Source organism: Cynara cardunculus (genome assembly GCF_001531365.2).
Source record: "Cynara cardunculus var. scolymus isolate 2C chromosome LG 8, CcrdV1, whole genome shotgun sequence".
NCBI classification, from domain to species: domain Eukaryota; kingdom Viridiplantae; phylum Streptophyta; class Magnoliopsida; order Asterales; family Asteraceae; genus Cynara; species Cynara cardunculus.
Window position 1 is genome coordinate 521,680 of NC_037535.1, and position 17,067 is coordinate 538,746.

The window sequence follows — 17,067 nt, forward strand, 5'->3', positions numbered from 1 at the left end:
AAAAAAAATCCACAAAATGAAACAAGTTTCATGAACGTGAAACCGGTTCATGTTGCAAAGAAATTAGGTGAACCGAAACATTTTTATGGTGAACCCGTTGTATTGATGGTGTAGTTAATCCTTTTTTTATGAGAAGTAAAATGAAACCGGTGCATTTTGAAAAAAATTATGAAAAAGAAAATGAAACAGGTTTCAAGAACGTGAAACCGGTTCATGTAGCAAATAAATTAGGTGAACCAAAACATTTTTATGGTGAAACCGTTGCATTGATGGTGTAGTTGATCCATTTTATTGATGAAAAGGAAAATGAAACCGGTGCATTTGAAAATAAATTATGAAAAGGAAAAATGAACCAGGTTTCATGAACGTAAAACTGGGTCTTGTTGCAAATAAATTATGTGAACCGAAATATTTTCATGGTGAACCCGTTGCATTAATGGTGCAGTTGAGCCATTTTGTATTTCGCTCGTCATGAACGAAGTACATGATGAAACGGGGAAATAATTTTAATCTGCTACATAATATTGAAGATTGTAACATGCTCTAGAATCTTCAAGATTGTAAGGACTAAAGGAATGATTCCATCAAATCGGTGGTGAAATAAGAAAATTACTGTACATGAAATAGTTTTCATGAAAATGAAACTGGTTCATGGCAGTATTGAGCATGATAAGTGAAATGGTTGCATAAGTGAAACAATTTCATGTTATATTATAAACTTTTATGAAGTCAGTAATCGATTCGTTATCTAAGTGTAACGGATCCATCTACCAGTATAATGAAAATTACGAAATATGATCAGTATTCGTGGATTAGTCTGTTGATTAAATTTTGAAACCAATTTCGTTCATATAATGTAATTCAAAATTTAAAACGATTCACTCCATATAATTTAATATGGTGTGTTATATTCATTTTTTTATATGTTTTATTGATGGATGTGATTTAAAGTTAAAAATAATATATTGCTTTAAAAAATGAAAATAGTGTCATTAATATTGAGAAGGATGTTACCAAATGTTAAATTTTGTTTACCATTTTTACCCTTACTGTTGAAATAAAATAAAATTTTAATATATATATATATATATATTTTAATTTCCTAAAATAAAGTAAACTAATCTTGGTCATTGATCAAGAAAATTGATGGATGAGATTGGTTTACACGATTTACACAAATGGGGCAGATTTTTATTTGAATGCTCTTTTATATATATATATATATATATATATATATATATATATATATATATAGGAATATGATTGGTTGAGCTTGGTTAACAAAGTTAGAACAAAAATCTTGGTTAGTATTTGAACCAAACATATATATATATATATATATATATATATATATATATATATATATAGTTAAGAAGCTTTAATTAACACTCACTCACTCTATATCTATTCGTCTATTTATACATAGAGAATACTAAAAAAAGCACATCTCAACTTTTCATATGTTTCCATTCCACAGGGACACTTTGTATATTTTGTCAAAACTAAATACACGATTATAGAAACAGTTAGTGGGTTACATTTAAATTTAAACCATCTATTTTTTAGATCCAATAACTTATATATAAGTTCTCATATCTTTCTTTTTCGAAGCTTTTAGATCATATACATGTATGTGTGTTATGTTAACTTATTATTATTTTTTTCACTAATTAGAATCTGTGTTAAAAGAGCAAATGGTAAATGAAAGACATGAAATAACTAATTTTTTTCATTTACTTCCTTACCGTGGTATCAATAAATAATAATATTTAAAATCATTGCTATTTAAACATTAAACAAACATAATTCTATCAATAATTTGTAGGTTTAAAAGTGCGATATATTCATGAATATTAAAACATAAACATAAATTGTTTCATCCTGAGTTCCTCTTTCAATGTTTTGACAGTGTGAAACATTTGTGCATATTAGAACATAAATACATATATATTTGTTAGTTTATGTAGATGCATACAAACATATTTAGTTTTTTACGATGTGAACAACCATGAATATTACAACATAAATACATACCGGTTCACACATAATACGGAGAGAGATTGGAAATTCAGGAGGGAAAAATGAAGTGACGGAGATAAGCAACCATCTTTAAAGTCGTTGACGGAATTAATTTAAAATGAATTTTATGTTTTTAACTTTCAATTAGACATGTATAAGTAAGCGTAGCTAGGGAAGGTTTTCACAATTATTATAATAACTTCATCGATTTTCATAGACAGGGGACAAGAGTTTTACTTTAACGTATTGTTTCATATGATTTTTCTCATCCAATATAATATCATAGGTCAACCGCATCAAATATTGTCCACACGTCTAGATTCACGGTTCTAAAACACGTTTGTAAATGAGGTATTTAGTCCCTTACAATGCAACTTTTTGTCCTTTCCCCAACCAGCGTGAGATCTTAGAATAAAATATTGTATAAAAAAGTAGGGTGTTATATCTAAGAATATAATTTAATATATTGATGAATATATGTTAGTTTCGTAATGTGTTTGATTCATATGCATTTGGTTCACAATGTGAATGTTTTTTATGTAACTTTTGTTTCACAAACATACTAAAAATATTCACATTGTGAAACAAACACATATTAATTAATATTTAAAATTCTAGTCTTAGAAGGAAAAAAATCATATGAAATAACACATAATGTACTAATTCTCAAGATTATCACAATTTCATGGTTTCTCAAAAGAAGGCTCCTATATATATATATATATATATATATATAGAGAGAGAGAGAGAGAGAGAGAGAGAGGAGTTTCAAATACAAATCATATAAATGTTATAAACCATACAAATCAATCTTAACCGTCCATCTAACTTGATGAATATTTGGTTTTATAAATATTTTATTTGTTTCCTAATCTAAAACACTGATCATAATAAATCAATTGTCTCATCTTCCAAGAATGTTTTGATCATAATTAATGAATGAAAAAAATGATCATCTTTTATAAAAATCTCAATTGTTTCCTAATATAAGATTTGTAACAATTATATGATTTGTAATTGGAACTCCCTATATATACATATATAGTGAGAGATTTAAATAAAAAAAGTTAAATACCGTGAGAAGATAATGTATCTTCAACTATATTTTTTTCCGGGTTTTTTTTTCAATGATTCACATATGTATATGAACCTTAATTTCTTACTTTATTATGATATTTAACATTCTTATTTGAACTGATGCCTATGTGTGTGTGTGTAAATATAGAGAGGTTCAGAGGAAAACCTCAAGAAAATAAAAAATTGAGGAACACCCTGATAACCGTTCATCTGGATTGTATGTACATGTGCATATTGGTGATCGAAGTTGTTTATTGGTTTTTATGTACGTGTGCATGTTATGCACATGTGCATACCAGACAAATTGCTTAAAATTACCAGTATGCACATGTGTATTTCGTTCAGATGAAAGGTTACCAAGGTGTTCCTCACTTTTGCATCTTTTTGCGGTTATATACATACGTATATATATATATATATACATATACATACATATATCTTTATATCTATATATAAGAAAGAGCAACCAAGGAACATGAGGTGTCAACTCCTAAACTTTAAAAATCTTATTTTCTTATTCTCTCACTCTATGGTTTGCATCTCACATTGAATGAGGAATGAATGAGGCAATATGGATGTAGGTACGAAAAAAAATTGCCATTTTTTTCTTAGTTTATGGTTCGCATCCACATTGGATGACATAGGTAAGAGGGATGTGGTACAAAAAGAGAGGCCAACAATAAAACATCATATTTTTATCAGCCTTTTGGTTAAGATCAAATGTAATATCTATTCTTATTAGTTTGATATCTAATACGTGGATGATTGGTTCACTTAATGATAAGCACCTATTTTGACATATTATTGGGCAAATACCCTTACATTTTGTAATGATTTGATCCCAAAAAGGTTCCTATTGAGTTTATTTTACGTTTCCCTCATTTATAACAACTTACGCATAGAAAGCAGGCAAGCTAGAGGCAAACACGAGCTAGGTTGCAACCTTGGTTGCGCCTAAGGTCTCCCCATTCTCTAGATTAGGCACGCAATTATCCACTCGATTTTAGGTTGCAGCTGCACCAATGTAAGTCACTTGAATCCCATGGTGACAGAACATGCGAGCAAGCCAATTAGGGATGCGACTTAGTGTAATTGCGGGAGAATAGTAATGCACGACCTCGGTTGCGGACGAATCTACTTTGTGCAAAAATCCCTTTTTCGAGCAGTTACTAGTTGGAGGGGTATAAATTACTTGTAAAAATTGCCACCATAAAACAAATGAAGAAGTATCTTGGCGATTTGGAGCTTTTCCTTGTGTTTTCTTCAATTTCTTAGGCATGCTCATTGGTAGAATTATTCTTTTATTGTATTGCTTTAAATTGTTGATATGCTTAGTTTATGTCATTCCCCTTTGCTATAGAGTAGATATTAGATATCTTTCTCAACCAATCAGTGTAGATTCCACTAATATAATTAACCATCGTACAATGCGATGTAGACAATACTGGTACTTTATTGAGATGGTTGGTGTAACACCCTCATTTTCACCATGAGTTGTGTCACGTCATTCTCATTAAATAACAATAAATAACCTCAAAATATACTGGCTAATAAAGCCCTATTACAGCGGAAGTCTTACAAATTCAATTAAAATTAATAGCTCAACGCTAACACGTCCCATATCGGGTTACATTACAAAATGAGTTTAAGCATAAACCTAAACATCTGAAATATAATAATATAATTATCTAGGAGAGAACCTTGTTCTTGTCCACCCTTGAACCTCTTGCACCTGAGATGCATACTAATAGTCAGCTTTATAAAGCTCGGTGAGTTCATGGTTTTTGTGCACAATCATACACACCTCATCATGCATAAAACAAACAATACCCCAAATAAAATAACATGCACATTTGTTTCAAACCCTTTTGAAATAATAATGAGATCTCTTAATTTCCCGTCGGGTTAAGGTCTTACCGTCATCGGTACTTCCCCGGGTTACACGGCTATCCCTTGTCCGGTTACCCCTCCCTAGGATGTGTCATCCCTTATGACTTTTGACCCCTTCCCATACCCGACAAAAATATAAATTCTTTTATAACATGCTAATTGATGTTTTTAAAAGAAAACATGTAAACAAATAGCATGCAACCCACAATAATAATTCATATACATGTAATAAACCTATAAACATGTACATAAAAAAATATCTTAATGCTCAAATAATTTGTACATAAGCATACATTCCAGTTAAAGTCTCATGAACACTCACCTGAATGGCTCTGTTTGGCTAAACCTCGTCCCTGAGTAATATCCTATAACATGTAATTATATTTCAATAATTAGAGTATTGACATCTCCCCAAAAAGTCAACCCGAAAATCAAATAGGTCAGCTTTGGGGTAAGAATGGTCAACGGGTCAACCCCAAGCATACCTCGTCGCCATATACCCCCTCCCCATTAGAATTCTTTTCACATCCAAAATAAATTACGACGTATTAAATCCAACATTTAATTATATACGATTCTCGTTATAAAAACGTCCGATCCCACAATTATCTAGTCACAACTCCCGAAATAAGTTCTTAAATTATTTCTTATAATTTAAATATGAAACTCCAATTAATTAATAACTTTTACAATTGATGTCTAAATCTTGACCAACTTAATCGAAACATCCCGGTTTATTTCGATTATTCCAAGTAAATAAACGAGCCTCAAATCTCTTTTTAACAAAAAAAATTATATACAATATTAATCCCAAATCGTATCCAAATTTACAGCCCCTATGGTTCAATATTAAACTCGTATTTTGAGTTTTTGTACCCGAATCTTGTCGAGCCGTCGCCACAGCAGCTTCTAGCCTAAACCGCTCGACGTACAAGCCACCATAGCCCACGAGACTTGTACCAACAGAAAGATAATTAAAAAATGAAACCAACCATATATCATACATCAATTTTGGTTGAGTATTTTACCTTCAATCGTCGTTTTTGTGTGGAATGACCCTATGCCGCTTCAAACTCGATATCTCTCTCGTTTCTTGATGAAATCTCGAAATTCCAAAGACGTTTACCCCCTTACACCCTTAGGAACGTCTCCACAAAGTTTCAGCCGAAAAACTCCAATTTATAGATCGTCAAATGGTCTCTAGAATAGGAAAAACGTGAATTTGGGGAATGATTTCCCAAATTTCAATCATTTCCAAATTAGTTTTCTACTTTTGGTAGAACTAGTCCCTTTTGTTTTTCTTTCTGCATTTTCATACCAAATCAATTAAATACAAAATGTTTCATTTCCTTTTTATATTGATTTTATTTATTGCAATAAAATCATATTTTTCGAGTATTGACACTTTTATCCCGTATGTCGTTTACTCTTTAAAATTTAACCCTTAACATTTATTTATTTTACGAATCATAAAGTTTTAGGGTGTTACAGTTAGACGTCCTGGTATCGAGGCTTAAATAATCTTTAATTATGTCTTGGTTGATCTATAATTTAGTCGAGTAAAATTACTCAAACATTGAATCAACACTAAGAGTATTTAGGTTAAATGGAAATGATGATAGATAAAAACTAAAATATTTTGAAGCCAATAACTATGTTGTCTAAGAATACTTTTGGCATTTACGATCATAACATTTCATTAGTACATATGCATTTGGCATAAAATTAATAGTTGCTTGCCTTATATATTTGTATTATTAACAACAAACTCAAGGTCCAAATATTAATTGTTTAATGGATTTAAGAATAAGAAATGGGTTGTTTTAAAGTGACATAGACAGACAGATTAAATAACACCATATCTTTAATTTGAAAAATAAGCTGAAATTAACCATGAGATGAGAGGAGGACTTGGTTGGTTAATTAGAAGAAAGTTTTTATTTAATTTTTTTTTATTTACATTAATTAATTTAATTTTTAGTCGACTTGTATGTATGTATGTATACATATGGTTGGGTGCAGGAGCAAAATGCGTCGTGTTCCCGCATCCACAAATGTTTTCATGCAAACCGGATAGAAAATACCGCTCATGGTTTTGGATGAGTACATATATATATATATATATGTACATGATGAGAGAGAGTCACCGGGCGCACATGGTTTTTCTTCTAGAAATTGTAATTGAAATTGAAATTGAAATTGAAATTGTAATAGTAATAGTAATAGGTGGGCTCCTTTCCCTTTGCATACTCGGACTTTTCAATTCCACCTCCGTCTTCCCCTTCATTCGTCCTACACTTGTAAACAAATATACGGAGAAACAAAACAAATACACTCTCACCTAATTACATTTTTATCCTTCCTCTATGATTGCTTTTCCATTTTCCTCCCTCCAATTTGTAAACTACATTCTTGGTCCAAATTTCATGTTATCAAGCACAAATACATCCCCCATTAAACAAGGCTCCATTAAGTGCACAATGTGCCCCTCACACCAGGGACAGATCCATATATTTTTTCAAATGGTGGCATCATTTCACTATAAGAAAAAAATACAGATAATTTTTTTTGAAACGATTACATCATTTCACTAAGAAAATAACACTAATAAAATTCAAACTCGGATCTAGGGTGGAATAAGAGTCTTGCAAATCAACTTTACCAAAAAAAAACTTATTTTCATTGTAGTTTCAAAATACATATGGTAACACACAACAAATTAATACGGTTGCATCTTTTACGAATATATATATATTTTTTTACTTTTTGACAGAGGAATAATACGGTGACACTGTATGCATCACTATAGGTCCATTCATGCTTCATACGAGGAGGAATTTGGTCTTTTTATCCATCTTCATCCTCACCTCCACCTCCAAAAACATTCATCCACACCACCATCACCCACCCACAACTATCCTAACACTCCACCTGCCACCATCCACCACTCACCACCACCACCCTTCACCTGCAAGTACGGCCATGAAAAACAAACTCGTATGAACATTCAAAACAAATAAATAACAAGAACATTCATACAAAACATTCAAAAACAATCATAAAAATCATATTTATACACACAAAAATTGTTGGCTTCCACATTCATATTCAAGAACATTCTTAACTCAAAACCTAAATCTAAATAAAAACCCTAATTCGTACTCAAGGATTCAAATGTTTCAACATACTTGAATTTGGATTTGCCTTTGAAATAGACTTGGAAACCATATTGTCGCCTTACGAACCGAACTCAAACTAGAGTCAAGAACCAAACATCATAATCCAAACTTGAATGTGAAAAGCGAAAACCATATCTCAATACAAATCAAACTCGAAAACGAGATCGACTTTTGAACCAGACTTGAAAACCAAACTCGAAAAGTTGAGATGTCGGTGGGTTGAAGAAGAAAAAGAGTTTCACTGATTATAATTTAACATTGTAAAGAAAATAAATAATATTGATTTATTGTTTGTCTTTTAAAACAAAATGAAGAGATAGAGGTAAAACGACCAAATTGTCCCTCACGTGAGGTACATGATATACTTAACGGAGCCTCCTCTAACGGTGTTAAGTAGAGGGACTTATTTAAAACACAAAATTTGTACCAAAAATGTAGTTGAGAGAATTAGAAGGACGAAAACCAAAAAACATGGATAAATAATGGAGCAAAGACTCTTAATTTATTTGAATGTAGTCCTTGGCCCTTATCTTATTCAATGAAATGAAGTAGTATTAGAATAGACAGAGGGTATTTAAAATAAAGATTTTTGTTTGGGTCAACAAATTTTTTGTAAATGGAGGATAAGTTTTATTTTTAAATTGGAGTATGAAAAAATTAAATTAAATTAAAAAAGAAAGATTGATTTGTTTTATCATTGTAATAAATAAAAATGTTTAAAAGCGATAAACAAAATATTATAAAATGTTTTGATGATATAATTAATGTTGAAAAAGAATGACATGATATTAAAGTCTTAAATTAAAATAACAATTGAAGTGTGATAATATTATAGAGGATGATTTGGTGCATAAAAGAAATAAGGAGGGAGGGTGGCTCCTTTTATGTATGTATGTATTTAATAATGAATCGTTGTGGTTGTTTATTAACCCAGGATACCTAAACAACATGCCATAGGCTTGAGGTTTGAGGGTATTTGTACAATTCTATTATATTTTAATTAACGATAAACTATGTGCCTGTTTTCACTTACTAAAAAGAAAAGAAAACATAAGCCTTAGGCTTGACGATTAAAAAAACAACTAGGAATTAAGAAAGAAAACAACCCCAAACCCATTGCTTGACTTTTGAATGCTTGATTTAATAATAATCAAAAAATAGTTTACATATATATTTTTAAAAAAGAAAACCAAACCAAACCAAACCAAACCAAACCAAAGAAAGTTATTGAAAACAAGTAAACACAACACAACAACGAGCATCTAAGATTGTATGTATATCAAGTGAAAAGCCATCCATCCTTTTAATAAATCAGAAAAGGTTGGGTATTTTTATTTATTTAATAAAAGATTTAATGAAAAATGGAAGAAAAAGCGAAGTGGTACGTAAATATTATATTATAATAAAATAATACAATAATAGAAGGGAAGGGAAGGGAAGGGCAATGGAGGTGGAGGTGGAGGTGGTGATGCGTGTCTTCCACTTTCTCTGCTTTGCCTATATAATCCACCCTTCCTGCTCTGCTCTTCTCATCTCATCTCATCTCATATCTCGTATATGCTTTCTTCCATCTTTGCGTAACATCTCCGTTCTTCTTTTCTATTTTTGTTTCTTGTTGACCAGAAACTAAGAAAAAAAAAGGGTATGATGCCATCTCTCTCTCTCTCTCTCTCTTTTACCTTTCAACTTGTTCATCCTTAGTTTTCTTTCTTAATGTGAATTAGGTGGAGGCTGATGCCCCTCTTCTTTGACTTGCTGCTATTCATCGTCTCTGCAAACCCAATTTCATAATTTTCTTCTCTTGCAGTTGAAGATTCTTAAGTTCCGATCATGGCGGACCGTGTCCTCACTCGTGTTCACAGTCTTCGTGAGCGCCTCGATTCTACTCTCGCAACTCATCGTAATGAGATCCTCATGGTTCTTTCAAGGTATCTCATCCCGCTCTTTATTGTTTTTTCTTCATTACACCTTTTCACAATCTTCTTTCTTAAAGGATTGAAAGCCATGGAAAAGGAATACTGAAGCCTCACCAACTCTTGTCTGAGTTTGATGCAATCTGCAAGGAAGATCAAAGCAAACTCCATGATGGTGCCTTTCATGAAGTTCTCAAATGCACACAGGTTCACTTTACTCTTTTTTTTTTTTCTTTTTTCTTTTTTCTTTTCTTTTTTCCCCATGGGATCTAATAAACACACACCTGATCATGATTATGCTGATTTCGTGTGATACATATAAATAAATAGGAAGCAATAGTGCTGCCTCCATGGGTTGCTCTTGCGATTCGTCTGAGACCTGGTGTTTGGGAATATATAAGAGTCAATGTCAATGCACTTGTGGTTGAGGAATTAAGTGTTCCTGAATATCTTCACTTCAAAGAAGAACTCGTTGATGGAACGTAAGTATAGGTTATTACTGATTTCGATTCCTCTTGCAAACGGAAACTTTTATGTGTTTGATCGAATTGATGGCAGGTCCAACGGCAACTTTGTACTGGAGTTGGACTTTGAACCTTTCACGGCGTCTTTCCCCCGCCCAACCCTCACTAAATCTATCGGAAATGGGGTTGAGTTCCTTAACAGGCATCTGTCTGCTAAAATGTTTCATGACAAGGATAGCATGCACCCTCTCCTGGATTTCCTCCGTACCCACCACTGCAAGGGCAAGGTACTACAATCATCTATCTATCTATCTATCTATCTATCTATTTTTTCCTTGACTATTGTATCAATCCAATCCAATCGACATGTATGTATGATCTGCAGACAATGATGCTAAATGATAGAATCCAGAACTTGAATGCTCTCCAATCTGTTTTAAGGAAGGCATTAGAGTACCTTTCCACACTGGATGCGACTACTCCATACTCTGAATTTGAACACAAGTTTCAAGAGATCGGGTTAGAGAGAGGTTGGGGTGATAAAGCAGAGGGTGTTATGGAGATGATCCATATGCTACTGGACCTTCTGGAGGCTCCGGATGCTTGTACTCTCGAGAAATTCCTTGGAAGAATTCCTATGGTTTTCAATGTGGTTATTCTTTCTCCACATGGTTACTTTGCTCAAGAAAACGTTTTGGGATATCCAGATACGGGTGGTCAGGTTGTTTACATTCTGGATCAAGTTCCTGCTCTCGAGCGTGAGATGCGCAAGAGGATAAAGGAGCAAGGACTTGATATTGTTCCTCGTATTCTCATTGTAAGTCTTTCAGAAAAGTTATATATCTATTTCCTTATAAGAATGTAATGTATTTATTAAGATTGAAATGAATGTATACATACAGGTGACAAGACTCCTCCCTGATGCTGTTGGAACCACCTGTGGGCAGCGTCTTGAGAAAGTATTTGGAGCAGAGAACTCTCACATTCTGCGGGTTCCCTTTAGAAATGAAAAGGGAATTCTTCGCAAATGGATCTCTCGTTTTGACGTGTGGCCATACATCGAGACTTTCACCGAGGTAATTAGTACACTCAAGCTCCAAGCTTTCTGTCGTCAATATTATATGGATGTTTCTTATTTACTTACTCATCTATATATCTTGTTGTATTGCATTAGGATGTGGCCAAAGAAGTTACAGCAGAGTTGCAAGCAAAACCAGATTTGATCATTGGAAACTATAGTGAGGGCAACCTGGTTGCCTCTTTGTTGGCTCACAAGCTAGGTGTCACTCAGGTATGTGTTTGTGATCTCCTTTTGAAACTCACATCACAACTGGATTTTGATTGACTAAACTACCCTGCCTGCCTGCAGTGTACCATTGCTCATGCCCTGGAAAAGACCAAGTACCCGGATTCTGATATCTACTGGAAGAACTTTGAGGAGAAGTATCATTTCTCTTCTCAGTTTACAGCTGATCTTATTGCCATGAATCATACTGATTTCATCATCACAAGTACTTTCCAAGAGATTGCTGGAAGGTATTACATACATACATACATTTCTTAGTTCTTATTGCTTATATATATTTACATAGAATTTGGTGTTGAGTATATTCTTACAAAGCCTTTGTTGATGTTGTTATCTGCAGCAAAGATACAGTGGGACAGTATGAGAGTCATACAGCTTTCACAATGCCTGGACTGTACAGGGTCGTCCATGGAATAGATGTCTTTGACCCCAAGTTCAATATTGTTTCACCTGGTGCTGATATGGGGATCTACTACTCTTATACTGAGAAAGAAAGGAGGCTGACTGCACTCCACCCAGAAATTGAAGAACTCCTCTTCAGTTCTGTTGAGAACGAAGAACACCTGTAAGGATAATTCTCAGCTGCTGCTTTCAGTTTGTATTGAAAATTTATACAATTATGTATTATGTCTATATGGTGATCAGATACAAATGATCTCAAGTATTTATTTAAATGAATGTGACAGATGTGTGCTGAAAGACAAGAATAAGCCCATACTATTCACAATGGCAAGATTGGACAATGTGAAGAACTTAACAGGATTGGTGGAGTGGTATGCCAAGAATGAGCGTCTTCGTGAATTGGTGAACCTTGTTGTGGTGGGTGGTGACAGAAGGAAGGAATCAAAAGATCTTGAAGAGCAAGCCCAGATGAAGAAGATGTATCAGCTGATTGAGGACTACAAGCTGAATGGACAGTTTAGATGGATATCTTCACAGATGAATAGAATGAGGAATGGGGAGTTGTACCGTGTGATTGCAGACACGAGGGGAGCCTTTATTCAGCCTGCATTTTACGAGGCATTTGGGTTGACGGTGGTTGAGGCCATGACCTGTGGGTTACCCACATTTGCAACCCTTCATGGGGGCCCTGCTGAGATCATTGTTCATGGAAAATCTGGGTTCCACATTGATCCATATCATGGAGACCAGGTGACTGAGCTGCTTGTTAACTTCTTTGACAAGTGCAAAGAAGAGCCTTCTCATTGGGAAGCGATTTCCAAGGGTGGGCTGCAGCGTATCCAGGAGAAGTAAGTATAATTATTTAAGCTTATAATAAAGATGTTAATAATGGTAAGGAAGTGAAGAATGAAGCTGATATTGTTGTTGAATTGCAATTGCAATTGCAGATACACATGGCAGATCTACTCAGAAAGGTTGTTGACACTTGCTGGAGTTTATGGATTCTGGAAGCATGTGTCAAAGCTCGATAGGCTTGAGATCCGTCGTTATCTTGAAATGTTTTATGGTCTCAAGTACCGCAAATTGGTAAGTTGCATGGAAATGGAATTTTCACCATCTTCCTTTGATTACAGGATGAAGGGTGCATAATGAATATGTATGTATGTGTTAATTAATTAATTAATGGTGTGGGTGCAGGCTGAATCTGTTCCATTGGCTGTTGATGAGAGCAAGTGAGCAATGGCAATGGTGATGGAGCTGTGGTCTGCTAGGCATATAGTAATAATAAAAGTGCAAGTGCAAGCGAAGTGAAGAGAGGATTTTGAAAGGCTTTTTTGCTTGTGTTGTGTGTGTAATGTGTATGTGTTCATTCCAATTCCAATTCCAATTCCTATTCCATTTGTGTGATTGACTTCTGCCTTGCATCCTCTCCAAATTGGAATTTATAATCAATTATTATCAGTAATCTCTTTTTTCTGTTACTCTCTCTCTCTCTCTCTCTCTATATATATATATATATCTATATATGCATCTCTCTATCTATATATATATATATGTATGTATATATATATATATATATATATATATGTATGTGCTATGTCATTATCATATTCTGTTTCATGCAAACACATTTACAATTTTGTCAAGTCCAGTGATATACATCCAAATGATTTAAAAGGAGGTTGCAAGTTGTTTTGTGTTTTGTAACTTTTCAATGTGTTATGGAGGCAATTGTAATATTACTAAATAAATGGTGTTACTTTTAAACCAAACAAGTAGGAAAAGAAGGGGATATTCAGATGAAGGGGACTTGCTTATCAATTACTAAAATACATACAAATTTGGCGCATAAAATCTCATCCGAGCCTTATATAGGCTAATACTATGACACAACCCCATTCATAAAATACTTGAATTTTGCTATCAAATGTTCTTAGTCGCCCAAAATAACCCTTAACTGTCACTTGATGTGTCTACTTTTATCTTCTCTTGTATATATATATATATATATATATATATATATATATATATATATATATAAGGTGGGTTCAAAGCATAACTTTATAGAAATGGAGAATCACATCAACCATCAATCAATTTTAATTCAATGGTTTGTATACAACAAGAGTCGTCATACTTTTCCATAGCTAACTTTACATGTTTTTAGAGTTTTCTTTTAAATCCCTTTATTTCTCTCTCTCTCTCTCTCTCTATATATATATATATATGCAAATGATCTTGTGAGAAGTATATCTGAACCTTTGATCATCTCTAATCTCAAACTCCCTCATCAATCGTGCTTGATATGGGGATTGATCCAGCACATCTCATCTTGATGCATCTCATCATATTATACATCAAAACGTGATTGATCCGGTGCATCTCATCTTAATACATATTATCCTAATGTGCATCAAAGAATGAAGAACCTTTTTACACCGTTCTCACTTTAACTCTTCTTCTGATCGGAACCTAGCCATATATATATATAGAGAGAGAGAGAGGGAGAGAGAGAGAGATTTTTTGATCAAGTTTTCTTTTGCTAATCGTGGGTTTAACTGATCTCTTTGAAGGAGTGGTCTTATGGGGACTTGAATTGATAATCTTAAGGAAGAAGCCCAAAAAACTAAAGTTTACTAATTGACTGCCAGTGTTTTGATCAAGTTTAATCAAGTTAAAATGGGAATGATTTAGGGACAGTTGTTAATGGGAATAATATATATATATAGATGTTACCTTGAAGCGTCTAAACTGTAAATAAAAAACAAACAAGTAATCGGCGTCTTGCATTTCAGGGAAGAAAGAAGGCGACTTGATTATCATCAGCAAACAATAATGGAGTCCTCCTTCACCATCAAGAAGTCACCAAGACCTTCTTCTTCCTCACTTGTTCTCACGACATTCATCCCAGTAGCATTGCTTCTCCTCCTCTCTTCCTTGTTATTCTCCCATCAACCCCCCCATTCTTCACCACCACCACCATCGCCCTTCATCGTCCGCCCTCCTCCGCCACCACATTCCTTCATCAAAAACACCTGCACCAATACCCTCTACCCTTCTCTCTGTTTTCACACCCTCTCCTCCATCCCTACTAACCTCCACCATCACAACAACCAAACAAGACTCCTCCATCTCCTTCAATTCGCCATCCAAAAAACCATCCACCGTGTCACCAAATTCCGCTCTAAAGTGGCCACCCTCACTTTCAAGGTTCAAGAAAACGACTGGGTCGACAACTGCATCGAATTGCTCGATCAGACCCTCTATGAACTCCAAGAATCCCTCAAACCCTTATACCCTCCTTATAACGATCCACCGCCTTCTGCCACCATCAAGACCCTTCTCAGTGCCGCCATGACCAACGAAAACACCTGCATTGAAGGCTTTTCCGACTTGAAACTCCAAGATAACGCCCAGACACGCCTCGGTCGCAACTTCCAGAAATCTCTCACACCCATCATGCGCATGATCAGCAACTGCTTAGCCATCGTCAACTACCTGGAAACTATGGGTCCCACCTTCAAAAATTCACGTCTTCTGTCCAAAGGCCTTTACCATGATCATGTTCCATCTTGGATGACCGCTGCTGATCGGAGACTTATGCAGACACCACCCAAAATGCTCCCACCCACTGTCGTTGTTGCCATGGATGGCAGTGGGAATTTCACGACCATCGGTGCCGCAATTATGATGGCCCCCAACCGAAGTGCCGGACGATATGTGATTCAAATCAAAGCTGGGATATACAATGAGAATCTGGTGATTTCAAGACAGAAGGTTAACATCATGCTGGTTGGAGAAGGGATGAACTCAACAATCATCACAGGTTCCAAAAACTTTGTGGATGGCTATACCACCTTCACCTCGGCAACACTAAGTATATATATATATATATATACACACAATCTTTTTAGAATTATTATTATTATATGTGTGTGTGTGTGTGTGTGTATATATCTGAAGTAAAGTAATATATGGTGCATGATGATTTTGTGCAGCTGTTGTTGGGAATAATTTTTTGGCAAGGGACTTGACCATCATGAACACCTCAGGCCCAGAGAAGCATCAAGCAGTAGCTCTAAGGGTCACATCAGATGCTGCATTCTATCATTGCCAATTCATCTCTCATCAGGATACTCTCTATGCTCACTCTCTTAGCCAGCTATATCGCGAATGTGCAATCCACGGCACCGTTGATTTCATCTTCGGCAATGCAGCTGCTATTTTTGAACGATGTCTAATCCTTGTTCGCAAACCAATCCTGGGTCAGAAAAATGTCATCACGGCACAGGGGAGATTAGACCCGAACCAGAACACAGGCATATCACTACAAGATTGCACCATAATGGCTGCACCAGACTTTTCAATTACTGAAAGGGCAAATTTCTCCACATTTCTGGGAAGACCATGGAGGAATTATTCCAGGACCATCGTCATGAGGAGCTATCTAGGGGACATTATAGACCCCCAAGGTTGGTGCGCATGGAATAAATACAGCAACCTGGATACCGTTGAGTACATTGAATATATGAACTTTGGGCCTGGTGCAGATACCAGAAAGCGGGTGCAATGGGCCGGGTATCACAATAATTCTAGTAGAGATGTAGAGAAATTCACGATACAGTCGTTTTTACATGGGGCCAATGAATGGCTAAAGTCCACAGACTTGCCCCTCTGTAGCGGTCTTTATGCAAAAGATTGTAAAAGAGGCAGTGCACAGGTTTATTGACCAATAAACCTCCCTTTTTGCTTCAAAGCATATGCATATGGTTGGTGATTCTTAGTAAGTTCCAATTTTTTGCCACCAAATGGAAAAT

The 17,067-nt window shown here is 34.7% G+C and overlaps 2 protein-coding genes and 1 pseudogene across 2 annotated transcripts; all 3 read left to right on the forward strand.

The window, feature by feature from the left end:
• The first annotated feature begins 3,785 nt into the window (after window positions 1–3,785).
• Window positions 3,786–3,917, forward strand: LOC112517516 (annotated as a pseudogene).
• A 5,769-nt stretch (window positions 3,918–9,686) lies between these two features.
• Window positions 9,687–13,731, forward strand: LOC112516432 (sucrose synthase). The gene is made up of 13 exons (XM_025123471.1): window positions 9,687–9,807; window positions 9,973–10,093; window positions 10,159–10,285; window positions 10,409–10,560; window positions 10,637–10,829; window positions 10,928–11,359; window positions 11,445–11,618; window positions 11,717–11,833; window positions 11,912–12,078; window positions 12,189–12,413; window positions 12,535–13,098; window positions 13,198–13,336; window positions 13,448–13,731. The coding sequence occupies exons 2-13, from the start codon at window positions 9,996–9,998 to the stop codon at window positions 13,484–13,486; spliced, it is 2,427 nt and encodes an 808-aa protein (XP_024979239.1). The 5' UTR covers window positions 9,687–9,807; window positions 9,973–9,995; the 3' UTR covers window positions 13,487–13,731.
• Window positions 13,732–15,085: 1,354 nt separating this feature from the next.
• LOC112516757 (pectinesterase-like) lies at window positions 15,086–16,979 on the forward strand. The gene is made up of 2 exons (XM_025123972.1): window positions 15,086–16,127; window positions 16,249–16,979. The coding sequence occupies exons 1-2, from the start codon at window positions 15,086–15,088 to the stop codon at window positions 16,977–16,979; spliced, it is 1,773 nt and encodes a 590-aa protein (XP_024979740.1).
• Window positions 16,980–17,067: the final 88 nt, after the last annotated feature.

Bases quoted from the DNA above. Each gene is read 5' to 3' on its own strand.
- LOC112516432 (XM_025123471.1), top strand. From the start codon at position 9,996: ATGGCGGACCGTGTCCTCACTCGTGTTCACAGTCTTCGTGAGCGCCTC. The intron at 12,079-12,188 runs GTATTACATACA...TGTTATCTGCAG, and splicing joins TTCCAAGAGATTGCTGGAAG to CAAAGATACAGTGGGACAGT. The intron at 12,414-12,534 runs GTAAGGATAATT...TGAATGTGACAG, and splicing joins GTTGAGAACGAAGAACACCT to ATGTGTGCTGAAAGACAAGA.
- LOC112516757 (XM_025123972.1), top strand. From the start codon at position 15,086: ATGGAGTCCTCCTTCACCATCAAGAAGTCACCAAGACCTTCTTCTTCC. The intron at 16,128-16,248 runs GTATATATATAT...GATTTTGTGCAG, and splicing joins CTTCACCTCGGCAACACTAA to CTGTTGTTGGGAATAATTTT.